This window comes from Misgurnus anguillicaudatus, chromosome 11, assembly GCF_027580225.2.
Source record: "Misgurnus anguillicaudatus chromosome 11, ASM2758022v2, whole genome shotgun sequence".
NCBI classification, from domain to species: Eukaryota; Metazoa; Chordata; class Actinopteri; order Cypriniformes; family Cobitidae; genus Misgurnus; species Misgurnus anguillicaudatus.
Window position 1 is genome coordinate 35,032,628 of NC_073347.2, and position 27,844 is coordinate 35,060,471.

The 27,844-nt window shown below is 38.0% G+C and overlaps 1 protein-coding gene and 2 long non-coding RNA genes across 4 annotated transcripts in view; 1 reads left to right on the forward strand and 2 right to left on the reverse strand.

The window, feature by feature from the left end:
• LOC129415692 (uncharacterized) overlaps positions 1-27,844 on the forward strand; it is a 117,065-nt gene that overhangs the window by 54,589 nt on the left and 34,632 nt on the right. The window contains exon 2 of the long non-coding RNA XR_008634950.2: positions 10,563-10,713. This is a non-coding gene — a long non-coding RNA (uncharacterized lncRNA). The remainder of the gene's footprint in view (positions 1-10,562; positions 10,714-27,844) is intronic.
• LOC129419739 (uncharacterized) lies at positions 279-4,488 on the reverse strand. 2 transcript variants are annotated; one of them, XR_012372260.1, is made up of 7 exons: positions 4,206-4,356; positions 3,586-3,717; positions 2,788-2,856; positions 2,330-2,482; positions 1,754-1,833; positions 1,008-1,490; positions 279-897 (listed from the first exon to the last, which is right to left on the reverse strand). It is a non-coding gene; the product is annotated as an uncharacterized lncRNA (long non-coding RNA). The 2 variants fall into 2 exon arrangements; XR_012372259.1 differs by having other exon boundaries at positions 2,788-3,717; positions 4,206-4,488.
• dkk1a (dickkopf WNT signaling pathway inhibitor 1a) lies at positions 21,701-26,870 on the reverse strand. The gene is made up of 4 exons (XM_055169775.2): positions 25,757-26,870; positions 24,874-25,015; positions 24,630-24,776; positions 21,701-22,680 (listed from the first exon to the last, which is right to left on the reverse strand). Exons 1-4 carry the CDS (start codon positions 25,943-25,945, stop codon positions 22,430-22,432), a joined length of 729 nt encoding a protein of 242 aa, XP_055025750.1. The 5' UTR covers positions 25,946-26,870; the 3' UTR covers positions 21,701-22,429.

Consider the following 27,844-nt stretch of genomic DNA (forward strand, 5'->3'; position numbering starts at 1 on the left):
TTATTAATCTTTGTTAATGTTAATTTCAACAATTACTTTATTAAAATCTTGTTAACATTAGTTAATGCACTCTGAACTAACATGAACAAGCAATTAAAGCTTACATTTTTATTAACTAACATTAACAAAGATGAATAAATACTGTAACAGATGTATTGCTTATGGTTTGTTCAAGTTAGTTAATACATCAACCAATGTTAACCAATGAACCCCACTGCAAAGTGCCACCGAAATCACAATGCATTTAAAGACAATTCATGAACAATCTATTAAATAGAATGACAATTTACACAAGTTGATTGTACATTTGTTTTGTACAGGTATTAAAACTTAAGCATATATTTTATAAATTAAAGTCACTGTGTGCTTAATGGCAAAAGGGTATTGAACATTGAGGAGAAAAAAAAACGCAAACAGTTGTCACGGAGTGACTATGCGGGGCGGAACCAAAAGGAGAGTGAAGAGGTTCCGCCCGGACCGGTTTGTACAGACACCGGCACTTCAGGGTTCCCCGGGAATCCCCGCACTCGCTGAAACAAGGCACAGCTGTGTGAGTGACGTGGCGAGCGATGGTTGGGCGAGCCACGCCTGGGAGGAGGATATAAAGAGAGAAGGTAGAAGTTACTGGAAGGGTCGATTTTCGGGCGAGTCAACTTCCGCCTTGGGCAGCACAACGAAGACCAGCCTCCGAAGAGTCCGCAGGCTCTGCTGATCCGGCGACCGCAAGGTAGCAGGCGGAAAGAGTGCGGGGCTGGTCCGGGCAAAAGGACGGCGTGGTTGTGTATAGGAAGTTACTTGTCAGAGTGAAGTTTGATCGCGTTGGATATACGCTGCAGATGCCGGCTGGGTTGTTAGTCCTTCGGGTGCTGAAATACGTAGTTCTGCTATGGCTAGGAGCTGTGGAGAGAGAAGAAACACTGTTCAACAGTCAAGTAAGAACCTCTTGAAACGGAAATACACAAAGCTTTATTGAAGTGTTGTGCTGTGTCCTTGTCGTCCGTACTCACCTTAGGAGGGTCTTGGACCCTTGTGGATGCCATCAGGGGCCGCCGCGACGGTGTGTGCCCAACCCACCCAGATACGCTCTGTAGCGGTGTTCCAGCTGGAGTCACGTGGAAACCCCTCCAACGTCCCTGGCCCCGTAATACTCCCCCTGAGGGCGAGAAGCGAGATTTTTAGATTCCCTTTCCCATTCCCCACTTTAGTTTTAAATAATTTAAATAAAGTTTCTATTTCTATATTTTACTTATCTCTGGTTTGTCTGGTCATTGGGGTGCTTTGGGACCTCCTCGAGGTGGAACTAGGAGGAGCGTGATCCGCGACAGGGGCGGTCCGCTTCTCCGACCTGTGACACAGTCATTCCACAGCCTGTGATGTCAATGTCTTCCACATATTAAGTTCACATTGTCCATTATAAAGTTGATACATTCAGATTTGAAAAGATCAGGAGAGCCGTTGAACACTATGGTTGGTGTGGGACCTTTGGGTTCCTGTAAAACAAACATTTCACCTTTTAAGTGCTTTTTACCAATTAACAGAAGCCATCAAATAGACTTAAAATTATCCAATAATAACACAAATAAAGTATGACAACTAGGCAAGCAACACTCACGAAACAACAAGACTCATAATAATTGATGTAGAGCTGTATGCTATTTAAGGGTAAACAGAGTAATAGTTTTATATTTGCATTGAATGTTACTTTAAATAAAGTGCCTCAAATGCTAACTAAATTACAGAAGACTATACTTACACTATTTACACAGTAAAGGAAGCTGGGATTTTCTTGAAATAATGCTTGCAATAACATAAGTGCAGCATTCCTCACCAGACCTACAAAGATACAAATTATTGTACATTAGGTACAGATATCAATTACAGGGACAATTTACTCAAAAAAGAAAACTCATTCACTCGTATTGAAATAATATATATACTATTTCAAACATTCACAGCTTTCTTTCTTCAGCAGAACACTAACACAAAAGAGATTTTGAAGAATGTCTGTAACCGAACAACTCTGCTAGCAATTTAATGGACACAAAACCAATGCAGGTCAATGGGCACCATTGTTGTTCGATTACCATACTTTTTCAAAATTTCTTCTGTTGTGTTCTGCTGAAGAAAGTGACGACAATTTTAATTTGTGGGTAAACTTTAACTCTTTCTCAGCCAGCGTCTCTTAATTAACAAGTTTACTCTTCAATGGCAAGGAAAAAGTTTATACTAACATTATTTTCATATTTTCACTTATACAATTTATAGGTGCTAGAACCTTTACATTGACTATGCAAATAAGGCTACTTTACACTGGACAAAGAACAAGCACCTTCTGTGGTTTCCTCTCCAATGAGATTGGCGTAGAGATGTTTTTACTTCCTTCTTTTGCACTCCTGATGATGTTTGGGGCCATTTTATTAAGAGATGTTTCCATGTTCTTCACCAAGTCTGTTCCAAACCACATTGTCATTCCATGCAGCATCTTAAAACAAAAAATCTTTATATATCCACTTTCAGACAAACAAGTTCCTTAAAGTCTACATTAACTTGAGGTTGCAATTGACTAGTGATGTATTTTTGCAAAACACAATGTTCAATAAAAAATAGTGTGAAATATACAGAATTTAAATTAAATCCTCAAACACTTTACAGTCTTTAATGCTAAATTCTAAATGAAATACATACAGTAAGAATTATCATTAAAGCTACAAAACACAGATTTCTTTTTATTTTCTCTTTAATGAACATTAGTGACGAAGTCTTACAAGGTCCTTTTAAGCACCTTACCTTTCTACATCAATGGGGTTTATATTTTAAAGCCAGTGACGTGTCTGACCATTTATTAACCATGGTTATCTGTGAGGGAGAGGAAAAAAAATTACACTTCACAAACCAAATACACATAAAAACCTGAACACGTTTGGTTTTTAAAACATTTGAATGTTAAATGTAAGTGTCTTAACAGCTACCATCACATTAATTAATTGTGTGCATCACAGAAAACATGCATATCTAGACTTGCGGATACAAACGCTGCACTGCAATCGTGCATTTATAATACAGACCAGCAGAAAGTTCTTAACTGTGGCCAGCAGTTTCCACTTTCCTTCAAGGTTTAGCTCCAACCCTGATAAAACACTCGTGAACAAGCGAAAAATACTCACGGAATATGTGTAAAACTGCGACAAACATTTACATATAATTTCCCTTCCACCCGGTTCCTTTGACCACGCGCTTCATTGAAATAACACCCCTGTCTCGAATTTCGTCTCCTTACAACACAACTGTCTTATTGTGCTTGGCAATTTAATTGAAAATGACAAAGAAATAAAGCAGGACTGTAACGTAATTCATTAAAACCAGGAACAAAATGTAGCTATTTAACAGAGCTTTTATAACTGACGGTTGACGAAGCCCGTCAGTGCTTTAACGTTACCAGCAGTATTTTTTAACTGAGGTAAATATTATAAATGTAGCTTCTAGTATCACTATTTAGCACAAGACCTACTCTAACAAAATAAATATTAACTAATTATACTAAATATTTCAGTAATATCGTTTCAAAAATGTAGAAAGTTTACTTACCTCCGGGTACAAACAAGCAGAAATGACGGTCCGGAGTCCGAACTCCTCAGTTTGAAAAAATAACTGTCAAGCCTCGAGGCTCATCTTCGCGTATGGTGGTGGTCTGGTCTGCCTCTCCACATTACCACCCCTCTGGTTTAATAAACAGAGGAATATAAACACACACACATACATAAATAACATGTTTAATATAATAAAGCTTGTGGTGAAAGATTTTATACCCTAAAATTGCCAAGTTTCCCTCAGACATCACACGTAATTGAATTAAACACTATTGGGCGGTTTTCTCGGACAGGACTTATCATTGACTAAAATACTGACATCTGTTAACATATGAGTGCTATTGTTTTGTCTCAAAATGCACACTAGTATTGTGTTTTATAAGGTTTGTTTGTAAAAATGTCCCAATTATAATTAAGACGGAGTCCTAAACCCTGTCCGGTATTATCTTAACTAAAATAGCTCCACTTTAACTCGGACACATAACGTAACACACACTTTAAGTCGGTCACATAACATAACACACCTTTATATAACTTATATGTTTACAAAAACGTCGAGTATTTGCGTCTTTGCCAATTAATATAGTTTAAAATTAACATTTATTTACAACCACTTACCTGACGTGACCTTGAGGAAACGGCTGATGACTCGTGTCGTTGTGGGAAACAGTGAGTGATTCCGGCTGTTACATGCGGAATGATCTCAGATGAAATGACATGTGATTCAGATCCTTCCGAGTTAAGTTAAGACATTTTAAATTAAAAACTCACGCACATACTGTACATACACACGCGCGCGTGAGCGGGTCGCGCGCACGCGCGCGCGCGCGCACGGGTACACACACGGGCATATTTAGAAGTTTTATTTAAGATTGTTATGATATTGGGACTATTTCTCCACCCGCTTCCTCAGCTCTGAAGTTCAAATTCGCATGCAGTCCGGTTATAACAAATGTAAAAGATATGAAACATCACTCAACAGCAATATCATTTAAGTGCAATCCTAAAATATGATTTAAAACATAACCCTTTCATTGTTAAGTATGAGAAATCAAAATGAATTAAATCACATGTTTAAACGCCACAGAGTCAGAGATATCTGAGCCAGCAGTCTGATGGGCTTGCCGAGGAGAGGCTGCGCTGGGCGGGGTGTGAGCGCTTTAAGTGTCTGTGATTTTCTGGAGCTCATATGGAGCTCATCTACGTCCGAAAGTGTCCGAGCACATTTTTAAATAGACGCTATCTTTATTAACCGACCGCATATTTAAACTTTAAGCACATACATTCACCCCTGAACAACTCTTACAATTACATTTTGTGACCAAATAACAGTAATATTATGAGCATTTTGTTGTCAGGAAACATAGCGGTCATAAGTCCACATACTTACCTGATTTGTCTTAATTAGTTCAGTCAACACTAGCCATTCTGAATTTTGACTGGATTTGAAAATAACCATTCATTTAACTAGCTCAAACAAAAAAATTGGTTTAACGTATATATTTTTGCCCGTCCAACATTTCATTAGTTGGATTTTTTACAGTGTACACTAAATATTAGTAGCCTATTTGTTGACTCTCTCTTTATTTGACCACAACCTATTGACACAAAAAGGTTTGTGAATGAGTTGTGTAGGTTTGTAAATGAGTTGTGTAGGTCTGCAATTATTGTGTAATCTTTAGTTTACACTTCAGTCACAAAACGTGAATTATAGAACCATTTTAATAAAAATGGTTCTTTGCCTTCCAAGGGTTCTATATGGAACCCGTTTTTTGGTAAAAGGTTCTATTGGCCAAGTATAGAACCCCACGGTTCTATATAGAACCTCAAGGAACCTTTTTTTTTTAGAGTGTACTACAGAATCATCATGAGCTGTATTCCAAGTCAATCGCCTACTTATGAGGCTCCATTTCAATCAGGATGTTGCCTAAATTAACCTCACTTACTGATGCTTGTTTCATATGCACCCTGATATGGGTGGCTTTTATTTTGGCAGTCTTTAAACAGCGTCTTCCTCAAACACAGAGTCACATTGTAAGCACATTTCTGTTGCCGTACTCCATGTTCAGAAATGTCACATCCAGATTCTTACTATTGTGAAATTTATGCAAGCTGCGGTCCGATAACACGATTCATCTGTCATTTGTCGCCACACACTAAACATAATCTCTTCCACATCATGCTTTAATAACTGGTTTGATGGTCAGTCTGGTATGACTAATGGATCTTGGGCACCTTTCAGCTGGCAGACCAGTTTAAATATAGCACAGCGTAGTTCAAAGTACAGTAGAGAGTTCCTTTTATGTCAAAAACTGACTTTTTTATTTTGTATATATTTTTTCCTTATTTATGGAATATTGCAGTGTTCTTTATAATCAGTTCATCCATGTAAGTTTGTTTTTTAATTACAGTATGTGCCTTCATAAACAGTGGCGGCCGGTGACTTCTTTTTTCACTGGTGCTCGATGCGAAGTTCATCACATGTACTGTAGCCCGTCATGTGCGTGATTTGTAATTTCAAAATGTGTGTTCTGCGAGTTGAGTGATCCTATGTGCATTACGCGTTTTGTCAAAATAAGTGCCTGCTGCAGACGCGTCTAAAGGGTTTATGATAAAAGAGACGCTTGCGTTTGCCAGATACTCGCATAATCTCATGTGTAATCAGAATTTAATGTTAAGTGAGTGTCTTGCGTGTATTTTGTGCAGCAGGCACTTGTTTTGACAAAACGTGATGCACATGGTTCACATAACGCAACAAACACAAGCAACACACAATACACAATTTTGGTAAATTTCTTCTATGCAGTAGCCCTTAAAGAGACACTTTTTCCCAGCTCCCTTACAGTTAAACATTTGATTTTTACCATTTTGGGATCCATTCAGCCGATCTCCGGGTCTGGCGGTAACACTTCTAGCATAGCTTAGCATAATTCATTAGCCTCTTTCACACAGTAATTCTGGTAAATTACCATGAATTTACCTGAATGAATTTACCAGTAAATACAAAAATGTGCTGTTCACACACGCAGTGACATTCCGTCTTTTTACCAGTAAGACATCATTCACACATCAGAATCAAAATACCGGTAAATTCGTTCAGAAAGCGGAAGTTACCTGTGGCGCGTGGCGAGCTCAGTGTTATATTTGTAAACAATCCACGTTTTCACGTCCGTGGTAAACTCTTTGACAGTCGCGAAGTTGCTTGTGACCAAACAACATTGCATGAGGCGACGTCAAACCGAAAATGCGTTTTAAACAACATGTAATGTTTGCACATAGGCTTCACAGATGGTGTGCTAAGGACGTCGGCAATTCCGCAAGTAGGTGGTAAGCTGTTTTAAACAACTTTGGTGAAGAAATGTGGACGTAAACTTCAGGTGTGCTCGACTTTCAAGCAGCGTGTGTGTGGAAACGTCCGTAAAACAGTGCAGGGGTAAACGTGTCATCTGTATTAAAACATTATGATTGGCCCGAAGCTGTCAGCGCGGTCTGACGTCGTCCGTTCTAAATGCAGGTAATCCTATATTTTTCGTTCACACACAGCGCTTACCGGTAAATTACTGGTAATCTTACAACCTGTCTTACTGGTAAATTGGGAGCACTGATTTACCGGAAAGGTTCTGTTCACCATGATCTGTTAACTGCAATTTACCAGTAAATTACCAGTAAAGACTGTATGTGTGAAAGGGACTATTGAGTCTGATTAGTCCATTAGCATCGTGCTAAAAAAACAAAGAGTTTCGATATTTTTCCTATTTAAAACTTGACTCTTCTGTAGTTACATCGTGTACTAAGACCGATGGAAAATCAAAAGTTGCGATTTTCTAGACAGATTTGGCTAGGAACTATACTCTCATTTTGACGTAATAATCAAGAACTTTGCTGTCGTACGATGGCTGCAGCAGGCGTAGTGATATTATGCATGCCCGAAAATTGTCCCCTTGGTTACTTTCAATAGCAGGGGACTATTTTCAGGTGGTGCGTAATATCATTGCGTCATTTTTGTAGTGGATAATGGTTCTTAAGACTATAAAAAGTATGAAAGAATGGTACTAACCAAAAGTGGTTCTTCTATGGCAGAACCTTTTGCATCACCTTTATTTTTAAGAGTATATCACACCTTAGAAGGCATCTGCATGTGCAGCCAGTAAACAGTAAGCCAGCTCAGCAGGTCCTGGAACAGAGCTACTGTGTGTTTAATGAAGCTGAATTCTGTGGTTTGTTTTAAAGCTGGGATGGGCTCTTTAACACTAAATGTTGCCCTGCTCTTGGCCATGCCAAAACAAATGTAAGCATGCAAATTCGCAGCAGGCCTGGCAGCAGTGGACTCCGGGAGCTCCACAGTCGCTTTGTTTAGACTGGCAGCAACTCCAGACAAAGAATATTGTTTTATTATTTCAGTAAACAATAGAGAGATTGTTGCATGGAATGAAGGAGCAAACAGAACCGTGGGCCATGCACCAGACTCACCTGAGGACAGCAGGTGGGACAACTCTTAGATGTGTGTAGTTGAGTCCAAAAGTATTTGAACACTAAATCCACACTTAGAATGTATTGATTTTTATCTTTTCTGAAACTAACTTTCATTTCTGTGGCATTTTTAGCATAAGGTCACCAGGTTTAACAATTTCATTACATTTGCATTTAACCCCTTAACCCCTTTATTAAAAGTGAACCTACAAACGGTGCTAAATAGCACTAGAAGTGGTTCACTGGCTCGTAATCATAGGGGAACCATTTTAAGTGACATATATAGCACCTATGTAGTACCTGTGTAGAACCATATTGTGTTATATAGAACCATATCGGGTGCTATAGTGGTGCTATATCACCCCAGGATGGTTCTTCATATGTGCTTTATACAGGGTTCCCATGGGTCCTTGAAATCCTTGAAAGTTTGTGAATCTGGGGGGGAAATTGGAAATTTTTGAAAATACACATACATAGATACAGATCATTGAAAGTGCTTGAATCTATTTTATGCAAGTCCATATTATTCCCTGTGTATTGTAGGATAATATCATAAAAATTCTAGACTTTTTAAGCACATGTGCTAAACTGTTCGCTTTAAATGCTTATATCTTCTGTATGCGAATGTTGATTCATACCAAAATGCTTTTGTGTTTGACACATGAAAACGTCTCGGGTTATGTATGTAACTGTTGTTCCCTGAGAAGGGAATGAGACACTGCGTCTCCCTTGACATACTTCCTGAGTTCCTATAATGCCGTCTTTGGCAATATTTCAGATAGCGATATACTTCCTGGCTCCCGCGTCACCCTGTCTTTGTCGTTAAGCCTCACCATTGGTTGAATTTGATATACACATTCAGATGCACTTACTCCTGGAGACGTCCCCAAAGTGTCACCGCATCAGAGCCTGACTCCACCCACTGGCAATATTTGAAAAATGCAGGAAAAGTGGGCGGATCCCAACGGAGATAGAGGCGACGAACTAAGCTCGTACCAAGTGTGTGGTGAGATCGTAACAAGGGCGTGGTGAGCTTGAACCTGGTTACTATATTTTTTGGACCCAACATCCGATAGGAAAATTCAACTGCAGTAGCCACCGTTCAACCTGAAGAGGGCAGCACTCAGACGTTTTTACACCATATATTGTAGTATTGAAACACTTTATATCCAAATCATTGACTAAAAAAAGTTTAGGGTTTAGTTACTCTTTAACTAAAGTTATAGGTGCTATATAGCACTAAAAATGGTTCCCCTATGATACGAGCATTTGGTGCTTTTTAGCACTATTTTTATAGTGTATTTCGTTGCTAAAAACAACGTTATTTTGTGTATTTGGTATAATACAATGTGTTTCCATGGTTTATAATTAAAAAAAAACATTTTTGTAGCTCCAGATATCCTGCTTTCCTCAAGTGCAATTTGAAAAGCGCTGTGTCCCTGATTGGCCAGCTAATCTGTACGTTGTGATTGGCTTGAATACCTCTGACGTCAGCCAGAAATGTGACGCTTCCTACCATGTATAAAAGATTTGCTCACAATGCAATGCTAACAGGAGTTAACTTACAGGCTTTGAGGTGAGAATATTAAACAGAAAAATAGTTACAGCATTTTACATTATTTAAAAAATAATACAATAAAGCATGTATTTTATACTTATAAAACATAAAATGAAAAATGTTTTCTGCCCAAAAACATAAAGCCACAAGTTTAAACAAATCCAAATTTCATTTTAAAATCGCAAAAAATTTGGTTTCTTCCACACTTTTAGTGGTTTTACCAACAAAGGCCACTAGGTGTCATGGTTTGATGCATACTCTTTTCACAAACTAATAAATTACTGTCACTGCATTAGTATAACTGCTTAAAGGTTTTGAAACATGAAAACAACATTAAAAGGTTTCCAATGATATAGGTTGTTAACATTTTTGAAGTGTTATGAACATACAATAATTAATATGCATTCTTACTATTCTTGGTGTCATGAGTCACAATGTTTGTTTCTGTGATTTGTGAACAAAAAGTAATCTGTATTACTTAAGTATAGTGTACTTAAGTATTAAATACAATGAAATTTAAACTTTTATGTTTGGATTAATTGTAATTTATAAATATTATTTACTTTAAAATTTTGAGTTGGTATACTTAAATGTTTTTAAGTAATCGGTTTTCACAAAAGTTTTGAGTACTCTGAAGTTGTCAGGTCTTATTATATTATATTATATTAAATGTATGTACCTAACTGCTACATATAGGACATTTTTAAAGGGTTCTGCCCCTAGTGACAGCTTTTGACCATTTTTTTTTTCGACACTGAAGCCAGAACAATCAACATAGGCTATATAAAAAATCCTGTTATGTATTTACAAAAGTATTCATACGTTTAAAATGTGACTTGAGTCAAATCCCCTGCTTGCAATGAAACATCTCAGATATTCACACGCGCTTTATGGTAGTTACATAACTGCAATAATCGATAAGTCTCTTTGTGTTTGTGTGTCTGTAGATCCATCAGACACGGACTCCGGCGTAGATCAAACCAACAGACGACTGTCATCAGTTTGAGATCTCTGCTGTCGTCTTGTTTTCCTCCTGGATGCCACATGACAGTCTGATGTCAGAGACGCCTCTCCAGACCGACTTTCCATCACAGAAGGGTAAGTTAGGAAACAATTATTCATGAGTAACAATGACTTACGGTACACAGAGTGTTTAGACATCAGAAATGTCACAAATCTCTTTAATATCTTAATTGTTTCTCCTAGACAGCAGTAAGATTAAAGGTTGAGGCTTTTGCCTAAATTTCCTGCTCCACCTAAACAAAAATCCCAGTAATGATTCACTTGTTAAAGTAAGAATGTCAACAATGTTTTTAATTGTGACCTCGAAACTGTCTGAGATATTTTACCCACATTACAATAATGATACGTCAAGTTGTTTGATTGCCATCTATTTTTATTTCTCTGTGACATTCAGAAGCAACTTGTCAGACAGTGTTAGTTAAGTAAACACTTACAGTTTTTCTCAGTCACTTTGGAGCATTTCTCAGATCAGAAATACATTTTTCAAAACACTTTGTTAAACCTCTACATAAAAAAGTTAGTTGTGCACAACATAAAAGCCAATTTTCATTGTTTTGGACAATTGCAAATGCTTTGATACAATCATGCAGATGATTTTGTTTAATTGTCTGCTGTTTCCTACATTTTCAATTGTCATTAACATCGAAATGAAGAGTTTGGTTCTAAAACACCTTTTTTTTAATTAGTTACCGCCAAAATCAGTATTGTATCTGGTCAGTATTAAAAAGTAAATTCTTAAATTTATGTAAAATGTAATATCCGTTGTGTTATTCTGTCATCTTTTCTTCATTTTTTCCCAAAACGCAATAAACGCCACTCCTCCTTCTCTGCAGAATGCAATAAATCCACTCAACCAATCACATCGCACCATTCCATGCATTGTAAACAACAATGGCGGTGCGTTGAATCCTAGTTTTCCTCATCTACTTTGTATTTCGTGATCAACGAAGACTCGAAGTCGAAAATTGAGCAGAACAAAAACATTTTACAGCTGATCGCTGTGAAAAATGTTAAGCGTCCGCGTTCCAAGTATAACCGCAGCAATGACAATGTTCTTAATATGACAAACTAAGTGTTTTGATTAATGCCATTGATGTTTAATCAGTGTATACCACTAGTCAACTAAATGAATATAACATGGCAAAGATGAATGCACATTTATATATTTATTTAATAGATTTATAGCATTTATAAGATTTATTGCATTTTGTGGAAAAAATCTGTTTTTATAATAAATCTTTGAAAATCAGTGTTATTATAACCTAAAGATGCTATGTGAAAGTTTGTAAAAAATAGTGGTTTTCATCTTGTCATCTTTACCAAAATTAGTCAAAATGGATTTATTGCGTTTTGGAACCAAACTCTTCAAATACATTATATAGTTTTTTGTTGAATGGTGTTTGAAAATTGGACATTTCTTACAGCATACTGTGAACCTTTCTAATTTTGTAATTTTTTATTTGGACTGTAAAATGTATATATTTATTTTTTAAATCAAGATGTGTGTAATTTGTTTACAGAAAAAAACTGTGAAAATGTGAATTTGTCCACAGTTTACATCAGAAAATACTGACACATACTGTATTATTGTGTACACTTTTTTGACAACATGGCTAAACATTTTGACTGTCTTGTTCATGAACAATGACACAATAACCTTTTCTCTTCTGCAAAATATAAATGCATTTTTCAGAACAATTCGTACAAACCGCACAACATCATGGATGTCCTGCAAAACCCTGTAACTTGTTCAAAATCCTTAGTTCATATGAAAGGTTCATGGTACGCTGTCAGAAATGTAAAATTTCAAAGATTCATTTGACGGTAATTTATCAATTCAGTTCACATTTACAAAAGTCTACAAAAAAAAAAAAAATGGAAAAAGGTCAACCATTCTGCACATCATGACTGATGCGATGAACTAATTTCTAAAAGTTTTGAGATGTAAGACCAGTCAACCGAAACCAGTATAATGTATTTTGATGATAACGACATAAGCAAATGAAAATGTAGCAAACAGCAGACAATTATAATCATCTGCATAATTGTATCAAAGCATTTGCAATTTGTCCAAAACAATGAGAATTTGCTATTATGTTGTGAACAAACTGACTTGATGATGTGGAGTTTGAACAAAGTGTTTTAAAAATGTACTTCTGATCTAAGAAGTGCACCAAAGCGACTAAGAAAAACTCACAATGTGTGTAATCTGTTTACAGAAAAAGGTAAAAATGTGAATTCATCCACAGAAATACTGACATATAATTGTGTACACTTTTTGACAACATGGCTATACATTTTTTGTTCATGAACAATGAATTGTAATTGTGTTGGCATTGACATGTGCACTGATGTAAAAATGTACTTTTGAGAGATGAACTAAGGATTTTGAAGTTACAGGTTTTTGCAGGACATCCATTATAGTGTGCAGTTTGTACGAATTGTTCTGATAAATGCATGCATTATATTTAAAAGTGACTGAGAAAAACTGTAATGATGCCTAACTAAGCAATCCATGAAGTCAAAGCAATGACATTTTTCCGGTTTGTTGTGCAATATACGTCGAGCCACAGCTTTCAGCTGTTTACTCAGCACAAAACTTGTTGTAATAGTTTGTTTAGATAAGTAAGTTTGAATGAATGGACTTTAATTAGACTCCAGTTCGCTCTGCCTGTCATTGAGACTACAGCACAAAGATGAATGAAGTGTATTGTTCAAGAGCAGATTTGCTGGGTGTTAGTACACCACCTGTACTTTAGCTGCTTTGATAAGCCCAGTACTTGTGCCAGGTAAGTTCCTGCATTAAAGCATTATTCCCAATGAGAACAAGGCTTCTGTTGAACATTGTTTATCATCACAATGCCAGCTTCTTTAAGACTCTTTGAATTAGTATTGAATTGCCGTGCACCTGTGCCAAAGAAATCAACAGGAAATCAATTATTCAGCGATATATGAGATGTTGGTGCCAAGAACATTATCTCTAAAATCAATCATCGTCTTTGCGTCTATGCAGGCTGTAGCGTTGTATGAAAACGAACAAAACAACCCACCCATGTCTTGCGGTGAAATGACGTGACGCAATTGTGTGTTTGAGCTCCAGTGCTTAAGCAGAACTTGTCTCGCGTTGATGAATGTGATAATTGTCGTTGCGCAGACCTCGAATACGACCTAGCTGGCAGTCAGAGGAGTTTTGGAGTTGGGCCGGTGTATTTAAGAGAAGATCCCTCCCCTTTGGCCATCGCCACATACGCACACATACACACACATGCCTGTGGCAGGCAGAGGTTTGCGGTCAGCCCAATAACAAGCAGTTCAGCGTAAACACGCTTTCTAGACTGCCCTAAACCCCAGAACCCTCTGCTGCTGAAATATTACTCACAAAACTGTCACTGTGTGTATGCGTGCAAAGTACTGGTGACTTACTAACGGGTTTATGAATATATATATAAATATGAATAAAATACAGAGTTGAGCAAAAACAGATTTTTTTCATATTTCATTTGTCAAAATGAACTTTCTTTGGAAACCTGAGGCTGTTGTGCTTTGAGTTGTATCAGTTGTGTTTGTGAATTTCCTCCTTTTCTGTCAGTAATATGCTCTCTTTGTATCTGTGTGAATAATCATTCATAAACTGTAATGCAATATACTGTAAGACACTGACTGCACTTGCATCACTAAACCTTGTTTACACCCACGGATCGCTCTCTGTGAGGCGTTTATACTTGACGCTCTCGATGTTGCACTATTCTTTGAAACGTCTGGGGTAACTCGGAGAATCGAGTCTAAACCAACACAAAGTTTCAGTCATTCACTGAAACAACGAATTAGAGCATGAATAAAACTAATGTTTATTAAAAAACAAAAATCTTAAAGTTTTGGTTTTATTCCTCATTGAATGGTAGGCTACAAAACGGATGGACGGACTGACAGAGAGATAGATAGATGTATTGAGAGATAGATATATAGACAGACAGATAGATACATGGACAGATAGTTAAATCTTAAATGGACAGCCAGATGGATGTATGGATGGATGGATGGACGGACGGACGGATAGAGACAGATAGATGGATGGACGGATGGATAGATGGATGTACAGACAGATACATACATAGACAGATAAATAAATAGATGGACAGACAGATAGCCAAATCTTAAATGGGCGGCCAAATGAATGGATGGATGGATGGATGGATGGATGGACGGATGGGCAGATAGATGGATGGACAGACAGATAGATGAATGGACGGACAGACAGAGAGACAGATAGATGGATTGAGAGACAGATGGATGGATGGACAGATGGACAGATAGATGGATGGACAGATAGATGAATGGACGGACAGACAGAGAGACAGATAGATGGATTGAGAGACAGATGGATAGATAGATAGATAGATAGATGGACAGACAGATAGATATATGGACAGATAAATAGATGGACAGACAGATAGTCAAATCTTAAATGGACGGCCAGATGGATGGATGGATGGATGGACGGACGGATGGATAGATGGATGGACAGACAGATAGATATATAGACAGATAGATGGATGGATGGATGGATGGATGGATGGATGGATGGACGGACGGATGGACGGACGGACGGACGGATGGATAGATGGATGGACAGACAGATAGATATATAGACAGATAAATAAATAGATGGACAGAGAGATAGTCAAATCTTAAATGGACGGCCAGATGAATGGATGGATGGATGGATGGATGGATGGATGGATGGATAGATGGATGGACAGACAGATAGATATATAGACAGATAAATAAATAGATGGACAGAGAGATAGTCAAATCTTAAATGGACGGCCAAATGGATGGATGGATGGATGGATGGATGGATGGATGGATGGATGGACGGACGGACGGATGGATGGATAGATGGATGGACAGACAGATACATAAACAGATAAATAAATAGATGGACAGAGAGAAAGACAAATCTTAAAGTTTTGATTTTATTCCTCATCCAATGGTAGGTTAAAAAATAGATGGATGGACGGACTGACAAACAGATAGATGGATGGACGGCCAAATGAATGGACAGACAGACAGATAGATATATGGATTGATAGATAGATGGACAAACAAACAGAAAGACAGACGGATAGATAGATAGATAGATAGATAGATAGATAGATAGATAGATAGATAGATAGATAGATAGATAGATAGATAGATAGATAGATAGATGGTGAGGGATGGATGGATGGATGGATGGATGGATAGATGGATAGATGGATAGATAGATAGATAGATAGATGGTGAGGGATGGAGGGATGGATGGATGGATGGATAGATGGATAGATGGATAGATAGATATGTGGATAGATAGGTGGACAGACAGATAGATACATAGATAGATAGGTAGATGGACAGATGGATAGATAGATAGATAGATAGATAGATAGATAGATAGATAGATAGATAGGTAGATAGGTAGATAGGTAGATAGGTAGATAGGTAGATGGATAGATGGACAGACAGATAGATGAATGGATAGATGGACAGATAGATGGATGGACAGACAGACATACATATAGATAGATTTTAAAAAATCTCTATGGGGTCCTTGCATGCAGAGCCACACATAAAGTTACTAAAAAATGCAGTGCACTCATCCGCACTCAGCACGTGCAATTGCCCACTCCATGATGACGTCTTTTTTGCCATGCGCCCCAAAACGTTCATGGATTCCCGTCAAGTATAACCCACAAGTATAGACAAGCAATTCTGCTTTAAAGGAGTAGTTCACCCAGAACAATTTAATTGTCACCATTTCTTAACTCTGTATGTTATACTGTATATTCCAAACTTGTATTATTTTTATTGCATGAATCAGGCAGAATTTTAATGCATTTTTTTCGTGCAATGTTGCATTATAGGTCAGTGGTGGAGCATTGTGTTAGCAGTGCAAAAGGTCATGAGTTCGAATCTAGGGAGCACACATACTGATAAAAATGTATACCTTGTAGTAGACTGTAAGTCACTTTGGATAAAAGCATCTGCCAAATTTATACATGTAAATGAAGATAAATTGGGATGGGGCTATCAAACCCCCAACATATAAAAAGCCCAATCTGTGCAACTCATGTGTCATATTTTAAATCTAATAAATTACATTTAAATACATTTTCAATGAAAATTGGGGGAGCACAATAAATATTGTCAGAATTTACATTTTTGGGTAAAGTATCCCTTTAAATGCAATGTATTAAACAGTGAAAACATTACACACGCATACTCACATACACAGTGTTGGCAGACTGTGCTGAAATGAAACAGAATGCTTTTCTGTGGTTTTGTTTGGACTTGTTTTGGAGTAATTTGCTCATTTGGCTTAGATAGGAGGTGAGTAACTTTGACAGCGCAGAAGAAGAACAACTCAGACAACCAAAGCTCAGCTTCTCGCTCTGAAAGTGGACATGAAGTCGTATTTGTGTGCGTGTGTGTGTAAATGGCGTCTCCATGCGCAGTTAAAATAGTCTTCGTGAGGCCTCGAATCTGTGACGCCTGACATCATTAAATGGATCTGACTGTCTGTAATTTTCAGCCACAGTGTCTGTCACCGGGGAGAGAGAGAGAGAAAGACATACGGGTCAAGGGATGGAGAGAAATGTTATGTATTGCCGTAGGAGCATAAAGGAGCGGAAAATTCACTCTTTTATCATCGTCCTAATGAAGAGTCTTGTTCTGATCTCTGATAGCTGCTGCTGAACGGCATTGATTAACCTTCTAATGGCTTGAGAGATTGTACGCTTTAGTCAAACCTAAAAATGTATGCGGTCCGTTACAGATAACAAAACATCAAACCGAGTGGCATCCGCAGACGAATTGGCCTTTTCTCAGAACTAATGTCACTTTTCTTGACTGGTTTTGCGATTGCTTTGAACCAGCTCTTCCCAAGGTCTTATTTAGTGAATGTTCCAAAAGCATAAGAGCAGTTCTTACTATAGACATGTTTCACTAAGTTTGACAAACAGAAAGTCTACAAATCAAATCTCACCTGTATGATTCACCTGTTTTATAATGTAAAACTAACAAACTTATTTTCATGTGAATCGTTATATTGCAAAAGCTAATGCTTACATTATGCTTATAAATGCTTCATCCATCCATTCATCAAATATTTATTTGGATGGACAGGTGGACAGACAGACAGACAGACAGACAGACAGACAGACAGACAGACAGACAGAGAGTCAGACAGATAAGATAGGGGATGGATGGATGGATGGATGAATGGATGGATGGATGAATGGATGGACGGACAGACAAACAGACAGATATATAGATAGATGGATGGATGGATAGATGGGCAGATTGATAGATGGATGAATTAATAGATGGACATATAAGATAGATGGACGGATTAATAGATGGATGGATTGATGGAGGGACGGATCGATAGAGGGACGGATTGATAGAGGGAGCGATAAGATAGATGGAAGGATTGATAGGTGTACAGATTGATAGATGGACGGATTGATAGATGGAAGGATTGATCGAGGGACGGATAAGATAAATGGACGGATAAGATAAATGGACAGATAAGATGGATGGAAGGATTGATAGAGGGACGGATTGATAGAGGGACAGATAAGATAGATGGAAGGATTGATAGATGGAAGGATTGATAGAGGGACAGATAAAATAGATGGACCTATAAGATAGATGGACGGATTGATAGATGGACAGATAAGATACATGGACAGATAGGTAGATGGATGAATTGTAAGATGGACAGATAAGATAGATGGACAGATTAATAGATGGACATATAGGTAGATGGATGGATTGATAGATAGACAGATAAGATAGATGGAGAGATAAGATAGATGGACAGATTAATAAATGGACACATTAGATAGATGGACGGATTGATAGAGGGACGGATAAGATAGATGGACGGATTGATAGATGGACGGATTGATAGATGGACAGATCGATAGAGGGACAGATAAGATAGATGGACAGATAAGATAGATGGACAGATTAATAAATGGACACATAAGATAGATGGACGGATTGATAGAGGGACAGATAAGATCGATGGATGGATTAATATATGGACAGATCGATAGATGGACAGATTGATAGATAGACAGATCGATAGAGAGGCGGATTGATAGATGGGCAGATTGATAGATGGATGAATTAATAGATAGACATATAAGATAGATGGACGGATTAATAGATGGATGGATCGATAGAGGGACAGATTGATAGAGGGACAGATGAGATAGATGGAAGGATTGATAGATGGACAGATTGATAGATGGACGGACTGATAGATGGATGGATTGATAGAGGGACGGATAAGATAAATGGATGGATAAGATAAATGGACGGATAAGATAGATGGAAGGATTGATAGAGGGACGGATTGATAGAGGGACAGATAAGATAGATGGAAGTATTGATAGAGGGACGGATTGATAGATGGGCATATTGGTAGATGGATGGATTAATAGATGGACATATAAGATAGATGGACGGATTAATAGATAGATGGATCGATAGAGGGACGGATCGATAGAAGGACGGATTGATAGATGGACGGATTGATAGATGGAAGGATTGATAGATGGAAGGATTGATAGAGGGACGGATAAAATAGATGGACATATAAGGTAGATGGAAGGATCGATAGAGGGACGGATTGATAGATGGACAGATCGATAGAGGGACACATAAGATAGATGGACGGATTGATAGATGGACGGATCAATAGAGGGACGGATTGATAGATGGACAGATCGATAAAGGGACACATAAGATAGATGGAAGGATTGATAGATAGACGGATTGATAGATGGACAGATAAGATAGATTGACGAATAAGATAGATGACGGATTGATAGATGGACAGATCGATAGAGGGACACATAAGATAGATGGACGGATTGATAGATGGATGGATCAATAGAGGGACGGATTGATAGATGGACAGATAGATAAAGGGACACATAAGATAGATGGAAGGATTGATAGATAGACAGATTGATAGATGGACAGATAAGATAGATTGACAAATAAGATAGATGGAGAGATAGATAGATAGATGGATGGATTGTAAGATGGACAGATAAGATAGATGGACAGATTAATAGATGGACAGATAAGATACATGGACAGATAGGTAGATGGACGGATTGATAGATAGACAGATAAGATAGATGGACAGATTAATAAATGGACACATAAGATAGATGGACGGACTGATAGAGGGACGGATAAGATAGATGGACGGATTGATAGATGGACAGATCGATAGAAGGACAGATAAGATAGATAGACAGATAAGATAGATGGACAGATTAATAAATGGACACATAAGATAGATGGACCGACTGATAGAGGGACGGATAAGATAGATGGACGGATTGATAGATGGACAGATCGATAGAAGGACAGATAAGATAGATGGACAGATAAGATAGATGGACAGATTAATAAATGGACACATAAAATAGATGGACGGACTGATAGAGGGACGGATAAGATAGATGGACGGATTGATAGATGGACGGATTGATAGATGGACAGATCGATAGAAGGACAGATAAGATAGATGGACAGATAAGATAGATGGACAGATAAGATAGATGGACAGATTAATAAATGGACACATAAGATAGATGGACGGATTGATTGATGGACAGATAAGATAGATGGAGGGATTGATAGATGGACAGATAAGATAGATGGACGAATAAGATAGATGGAGAGATAAATGGACGGATTGATAGATGGGCAGATAAGATAGATGGACAGATAAGATAGATGGACAGATAAGATAGATGGACAGATTAATAAATGGACACATAAGATAGATGGACGGATTGATTGATGGACAGATAAGATAGATGGAGGGATTGATAGATGGACAGATAAGATAGATGGACGAATAAGATAGATGGAGAGATAAATGGACGGATTGATAGATGGGCAGATAAGATAGATGGACAGATAAGATAGATGGACGGATAAGTTAGATGGATGGATAAGTTACCGTAGATGGACAGATGGATAGATGGACAGTTAGATAAAAGGATTTATGGATGGACGGAAGGATGTATGGATGGGTGGATATATTATATATAGATTAGATAGATTAATCCTCCTTCAGATGGATAAATGGTAGTGACGCGCAGGTCTGGTTTTTTTCCAACCCGCAGTTGAAAAAGGTCCCCCTTTTATGAAATATTTGGCCCGCCCCACACCTGTGACCATTAAAATAGAGATACTAGGCATTTGTAATTTAAATAAAATGGGGATTCATCCTCTTTCAGATAGATGGATTTTATTGATTAGGTGCATTTTGGAGTCTGACATCAACATTCTGACTGCACTTCTTAATGCTACACATCATCCCAGTAAATCCAGATCGCTCTATACTAAACTATACATGCTACCTGCGTGCCAAACTGACTGCATAATAAAGTAATTAAAGGGTCAGATATCTATGATTAACCTGCAATTCAAGCCTGACTGCAGGACTAATTAGAAGTTAGCCAGACACACCAAAGTTTTTTTTGAAGCCGATCCTCTTGTACTTCCTCGGGATCTGTCTCGTTTGATATTCTCCTGTTGGCTTTGTACTTCCCTGCTGTTTTGGACCCATTAAGGCTTTCATGTGGTCAGGTGTTTTTCTGCAGAGCGGTATGTTAATGCAGAGGATCTCTTGTCTTTAGCAGAGTTTATTTGTCATTATATCTTCCGCAAGGGGTCAGAAAGTTAAAAGCGGCGTGTATAAATAAAGTAGGGTTTAAGGCAAAAACACCTTAAATCTTAAAAAATGTGGAATTAGTTGATCGCTTGTTTTTTCATCTAATCTGCGTCTCTTTGTATTCTGTTTTAGTTATGTAGTTTGATATTGTTGGATAATGACATTTATCTAAGTAGAAGTATTTCGGACACCTGTTGACAGTTATGCAAGTATAAGCATAGAGCTCTTATTGAACCCACAGTTTCAAAGCTCAACCACTTTGTCTTTTAGCTGAATCCATGCATTGAATGAAGAAGGCATAATTTTTTCACATTTACATTTATTCATTTAGCAAACACTTTTGTCCAAAGCGACTTACAAATGGAATGCTACACAGTGCTACACAATATATAGCGTATTGTTGCAAAGTTTAGTTTCATGTCTCTGGATGTTGCTGGAACTTAAACCCGTTGAATATAGTAAACAGTGTAAGACATTAGACATTAAAAACATCTCTAAGTGGTTTCTTTAGATTGCAGCTGTGGCAGTCTGGATCAGAAAAATCCCATCTAGAGAATACAGAGTCCATCATTTGTTAATATTACTTCAATAATACATTTGAATAATTACACAAGTATATTTACAGTTTGCTTAAAATTAAAAAATAGAGTACCGATGCCGTACTGTTTGCACATTTACAATATATCGATGCGTGTGAATCATCAAATACTACTTTTACATAACCCATATGCTCAGTGTTAAGTGCAATTTCTGACTACGTATTTACAATACAGTAATTTACTGCAAGAAGAATAAAAAAGTTCCTTATAAAGAGAAACAAAAGCAATCTGCCTTTTGTGATGATCCAGGAAACAAAGTCTTAAACAGCAGAATGTACAATAGAAACATCCATACGGTGCATTTTCTCTGCGACCGTTCGGGAAATACGATCGGCCCTTTAAATCTTGCATCCTTCCGTGGAGTCAGTTTTCATTTGTCGCAGCTGCACGTGTGTCTGCATGCGTGCGTGCTGTGTGTGGCACAGAGAGCGGTTCTGCAGGGTCAGCGCGGTTGGCAGGTATGAAGGTTTCTGGTTTCTTTGCCTACTTTCTCTCTCTGGCCTCTGCAGGTCAGACCGGCACCGCAGTCGCAGCGCTGAAAGATCTCCAGACCGTGAGCTCCTTTCCTTCTGTGGCGCGTGCACACCTGCCCCTCGGTCAGCACGGGCTTACAGATGCGTGACCAGAAGTGCCGGGCGCAGCACAGCCCTTCCAAACAATCGGAGGACCTTAAACACGTCTCACCCTCGCCACCTGAGAGAGAAAAATGACACTGATGTCAGTCGGGTGAAGATTCGTAACAACATTCACAGACAGAACCTGAGGCTTTTAAAAACACAAAAGACATGAATGAGGAGACTGGGAAGAGACACGAAATAGGAGACTTATATGAGACATGAAGAGAAGAGACATAAAACAGGAGACTGCAGAGAGACATAAGGAGAGAAGGGACATAATACCAGAGATTGAGATGAGACATAATGAAAAGACACATGAAAACAGGAGACTGAGATGAGACGTAAGACATGAAACAGGAGACTGAGATGAGACTTAAGACATGAAACCGGAGACTGTAATGAGACATGAAAACAGGAGACTGAAATGAGACGTAAGACATGAAACCGGAGACTGAGATGAGATATAAAAACAGGAGACTGAGATGAGACATGAAGAGGAGACATAAAACAGGAGACTGAGATGAGATGTAAGACATGAAACAGGAGACTGAGATGAGACATGAAAACAGGAGACTGAGATGAGACATGAAGAGGAGACATGAAACAGGAGACTGAGATGAGTCATAAAAAAGGAGACATAAAACAGGATACTGAGATGAGACATGAAAACAGAAGACTGAGATGAGACGTAAGACATGAAACAGGAGACTGAGATTAGACATGAAAACAGGAGACATAAGGAGAGAAGAGACATAAAACCGAAGACTGAGATGAGACTTAAGGAGAGAAGAGACATAAAACCAGAGACTGAGATGAGACATATAAACAGGAGACTGAGATGAGACATAAGGAGAGAAGAGACATACATTTAAAGACTGAGATGAGACTTAAAGAGAGAAGAGACATAAAACCAGAGACTGAGATGAGACATAAAACCGTAGACTGAGATGAGACTTAAGGAGAGAAGAGACATAAAACCGGAGACTGAGATGAGACATAAGAAGAGAAGAGACATAAAACCAGAGACTGAGATGAGACATAAAACGGGAGACTGAGATGAGACATGAAAACAGGAGACATAAGGAGAGAAGAGACATAAAACCGAAGACTGAGATGAGACTTAAAGAGAGAAGAGACATAAAACCGGAGACTGAGATGAGACTTAAGGAGAGAAGAGACATAAAACCAGAGACTGGGATGAGACATATAAACAGGAGACTGAGATGAGACATAAGGAGAGAAGAGACATAAATTTCGAGACTGAGATGAGACTTAAGGAGAGAAGAGACATAAAACCAGAGACTGAGATGAGACATAAAACAGGAGACTGAGATGAGACATAAGAAGAGAAGAGACATAAAACCAGAGACTGAGATGAGACATGAAACAGGAGACTGAGTTGAGACATGAAAACAGGAGACATGAGGAGAGAAGAGACATAAAACCGAAGACTGAGATGAGACTTAAAGAGAGAAGAGACATAAAACCAGAGACTGAGATGAGACATGAAACAGGAGACTGAGTTGAGACATGAAAACAGGAGACATAAGGAGAGAAGAGACATAAAACCGAAGACTGAGATGAGACTTAAAGAGAGAAGAGACATAAAACCAGAGACTGAGAGGAGACTTAAGGAAAGAAGAGACATAAAACCAGAGACTGAGATGAAACATAAAACAGGAGACTGAGATGAGACATAAGGAGAGAAGAGACATAAAACCGGAGACTGAGATGAGACATACAGAGAAGAGACATGAAAACACAAGACTGAGATGAGACATGAAAAGAAAAGACTGAAAAGAACAGAAGAAAATAAAAGACTAAAAAAGACGCATGAAAGAAAGTGAAATGAAGAGATATTTGAACACACTGAGAAGAGATAAGACAGAAAACTAAGAAGACAAGAGTAGACTGAATAGAGATGTGAAAATAAGAGACAGGAAAATAATGCACAGGAAGAGAAGAGATATGAAAAGAGAGGACTAAGAAGAGAGTAGACATGAAGAGACAGAGATGATTTGTCACCTTTCATTGGATGCTGTGGTCTTGTGATTGTGTTTCTGTTAGGATGCTGCCCCACAGTGAAGTTCTGCCCGCGTGTTACAGCTACAGTGGGTGCATCTGTTTTGCCAACTTGTTGAGTGGCATCTGTATCAGCAGGCTGGCACACACCTGAGAAAAGAACAGGATACATGTGAGAAAATTATACAGATTATCAGCAGTAAATTAAATAAAAATGGCTTAGAGGCCAAACATCAGTGCTCTGTACCGTTAATGCATTTGTTTCCTGCGCAGCACATCCCGTCGCGTGCACAACGCTTCCTCCGTCTGCGACAGGACAAACAGACTCCCTTTGAGCCATTACAGAACTCACCAAGCCTGCATTCAGAATCAACCGAGCAGTTCGGTGACTGTGAAAGAATATATAATACAATTTATTAACATTGCCTCAAATAAAGAGCTTTACAGAATGCATAGCTTATACACTTAAAGGGATAGTTCACAAAAAAAAATCAGGAATGTTTGCAACCAAACCGATCATGAGCCCCATTTACTTCCATAGTAGGAAAAAGAATACTATGGAAGTGAATGGGGCTCATGAACGGTTTGGTTACAAACATTCCTTAAAATATCTTCCTTTATGTTCACCCAAAACAAAGACATTTATACAGGTTTGAAACACATGATATTGAATAAATGATAAGATAATTTTCTTTTTTTGGGTGAACTATCCCTTTAAAAATTAAGTTGCTATAATGCATTCTTTGCAGCAATGCTATAGAAGGTACATTTTTGGTTCTCCATAAAAAAGTTCTTAACTATCTCTTTCCTATCTTTTCATAGTCTTTTCCAACTACAATAAACTTAATAAAACAATTAAAAATTTGTTTTTTAAAAACCTTTGACTAAAAGGATTATTGGGTAACCAAAGGTGGATGTTTGCGGCATTGCTGCGAAGAACCTCATTTGCATCCTGTGGATGTTAAATGTTCTTAATAGAACCACACAAATAATCTAGAAACCTTTCTTTTCTAGACGGCATTAAATTTACATGGAAATAAATGTTACCAAAACGCACAGAATATTAAAAACAACCCGGTTAAAGTTTAAATGCAAACTGATGTGTCCTTTAAGTCTCAGCATCCACGTACCGGGGGAACGTAGCTGTCAGCGGTGCCGGTGACGCGCGGGCTCGCGCTGACCGCATCACTCGGGCTGGATGCGGCGGGATGATGCCGGATGGAGTTCCGTAAAACAGATCCAGCTTGAGCATCCGCAGCGATTCCTCCGCAAACGGTGAGATAAACAGTCACAACGGTGAAGAATGACACGGGTCTCATGATCCTCTTTGACGGTGGGTCACGCAGTCACAGATGACAGATAAGCGAATGAAAAGTCCAAAGTCTAGAGCGCTTCACGTGTCTCCAAGAGTTTGTGTTGGACACATGAGTTTTATACACGCGGGACTGTTTGTATATTCCCGCCCCTTGAAATGACAGCGCATCGGCATGCTTTCAACCTCCCCGCCTGCGCGGACACCAAGCGCAGATGTCTGCGCAGACCAGTCGAACGGTTACGCGGACATGGTTGCCAGAAAAATTCAACTCCTGTCCCTAAAATAATACATACCTTTAAATTATTTTCTAGCAACAATCCTAGAGAGATCCACTGGTCTTTTTCCACGGAAACGCAAATATGTATGAAATATTCTTATGGTTATGTTTGGCTGCTCCTGCACTTTCCACACAGGGATCGATCCAAACAGCCGCGCATAGACTTCTCTTCAATGTCCCCTGCGGACATGGCAACACAGACGCAGTGGCATACTGCATCCCCAACTCATGCATAGTCATTTAGTGGTATACGAAAGACCTCGCGTCCAGTTGCGCAACCTAATGAATATGTAAAATACTTCATTATAATATGGATCAGTTAATTCGCCGCGTCTATTTCGCAAAAGTTATAATGCGTAATTACCGTCGCGCCCCCTCCAAAACAGACGAAAAGCGCTTAAAGGGAATTTAAGGGATATCATTATACAGGACAGGACCTGCCAACAGACCTCTGTTAACCAAGTCTTGAACTTATACCTGATCATTTGCCTGTCAGCACATAAAAGAATATGTACATGAGTTTATCCAGATTACAGCAATGAAAAGATCTTCCTTTACCAAGATTAAACCAATCTTCTGTAGCCTACTGGCTATTACCATTATACTCTTAAAAATAAAAGTGCTAAATAGGTTCTTCACAGTGATGCTGTAGAAGATCTATTATGGGTTCTTTATGGCAACTTTATGGAGCTTTATATGTAATGGAAATTTGTAGTTTGTCGGACTGTATGGTGAAATAATTTGATTTCAGGTTTAACAAATGTTTGTGAATTTGTTTTCGACATAATTATTCACAGGCTATATTATTTTAATAGAACCAACATTAATCTATAAATGAATTGTGTCAATGACAATGTGTGGGGTTTTTTTATGAAGAGGTTTTTAATTTTCCAGTCACATTATTATTATTAATCAAGACAGTAACTTACAGTACATAACAAAATATGTTAAGCAAATTCATAACAAGCAAAACAGTAGAGGATTTTCTCTTATTTTAAATAATGAACTGTCGCCCCCTACTGATCATAATGCAAAGTTAATCTTGAAACAACAGGGACAAAAATACTTTTTTTTAATTCAGTTGTGTAAAGTTTAAGAGCCACTGTGTGTGTTTTTATGGAAGATAAATTTAGTCTCAGTCTGTAAAAGAATGACACGTAGCCTAATAAAAGCTTAAAACATTGGTTGTTGTTTTTCTAATAGGACAGTTGTTGTAATGTTAGATTTTATGCATGTGTATAATTATGTACTACCAATCTTTACAGTATAAATCGACTGTCTGCTTAATATCTATTAACACTTTATTGTGATGATCCATCAACAGACATTCATGTCTCCAACCTTTTTGTGAACAAGGGCTACCACAATGGATAAAACAATCTGGAAGGCTTTTTATAGTCTACTGAAAACTTTTATTGTTTTCCTTGATCTTATTTCGTTTTACTTGTTAATATGTTTTATCATTTCAGTTTATTTATCATTGTTTAAATGTTAACATACATAAAAGAAGCCATCTAATATAAAAATGTAACAAATAATTATTAAAATTGAGGCTATTAATAGTGTTCTTTAGCAGGCATATTGGAGTATCATGTGCATGTCAACTTATTCCACTAACCCAAACCT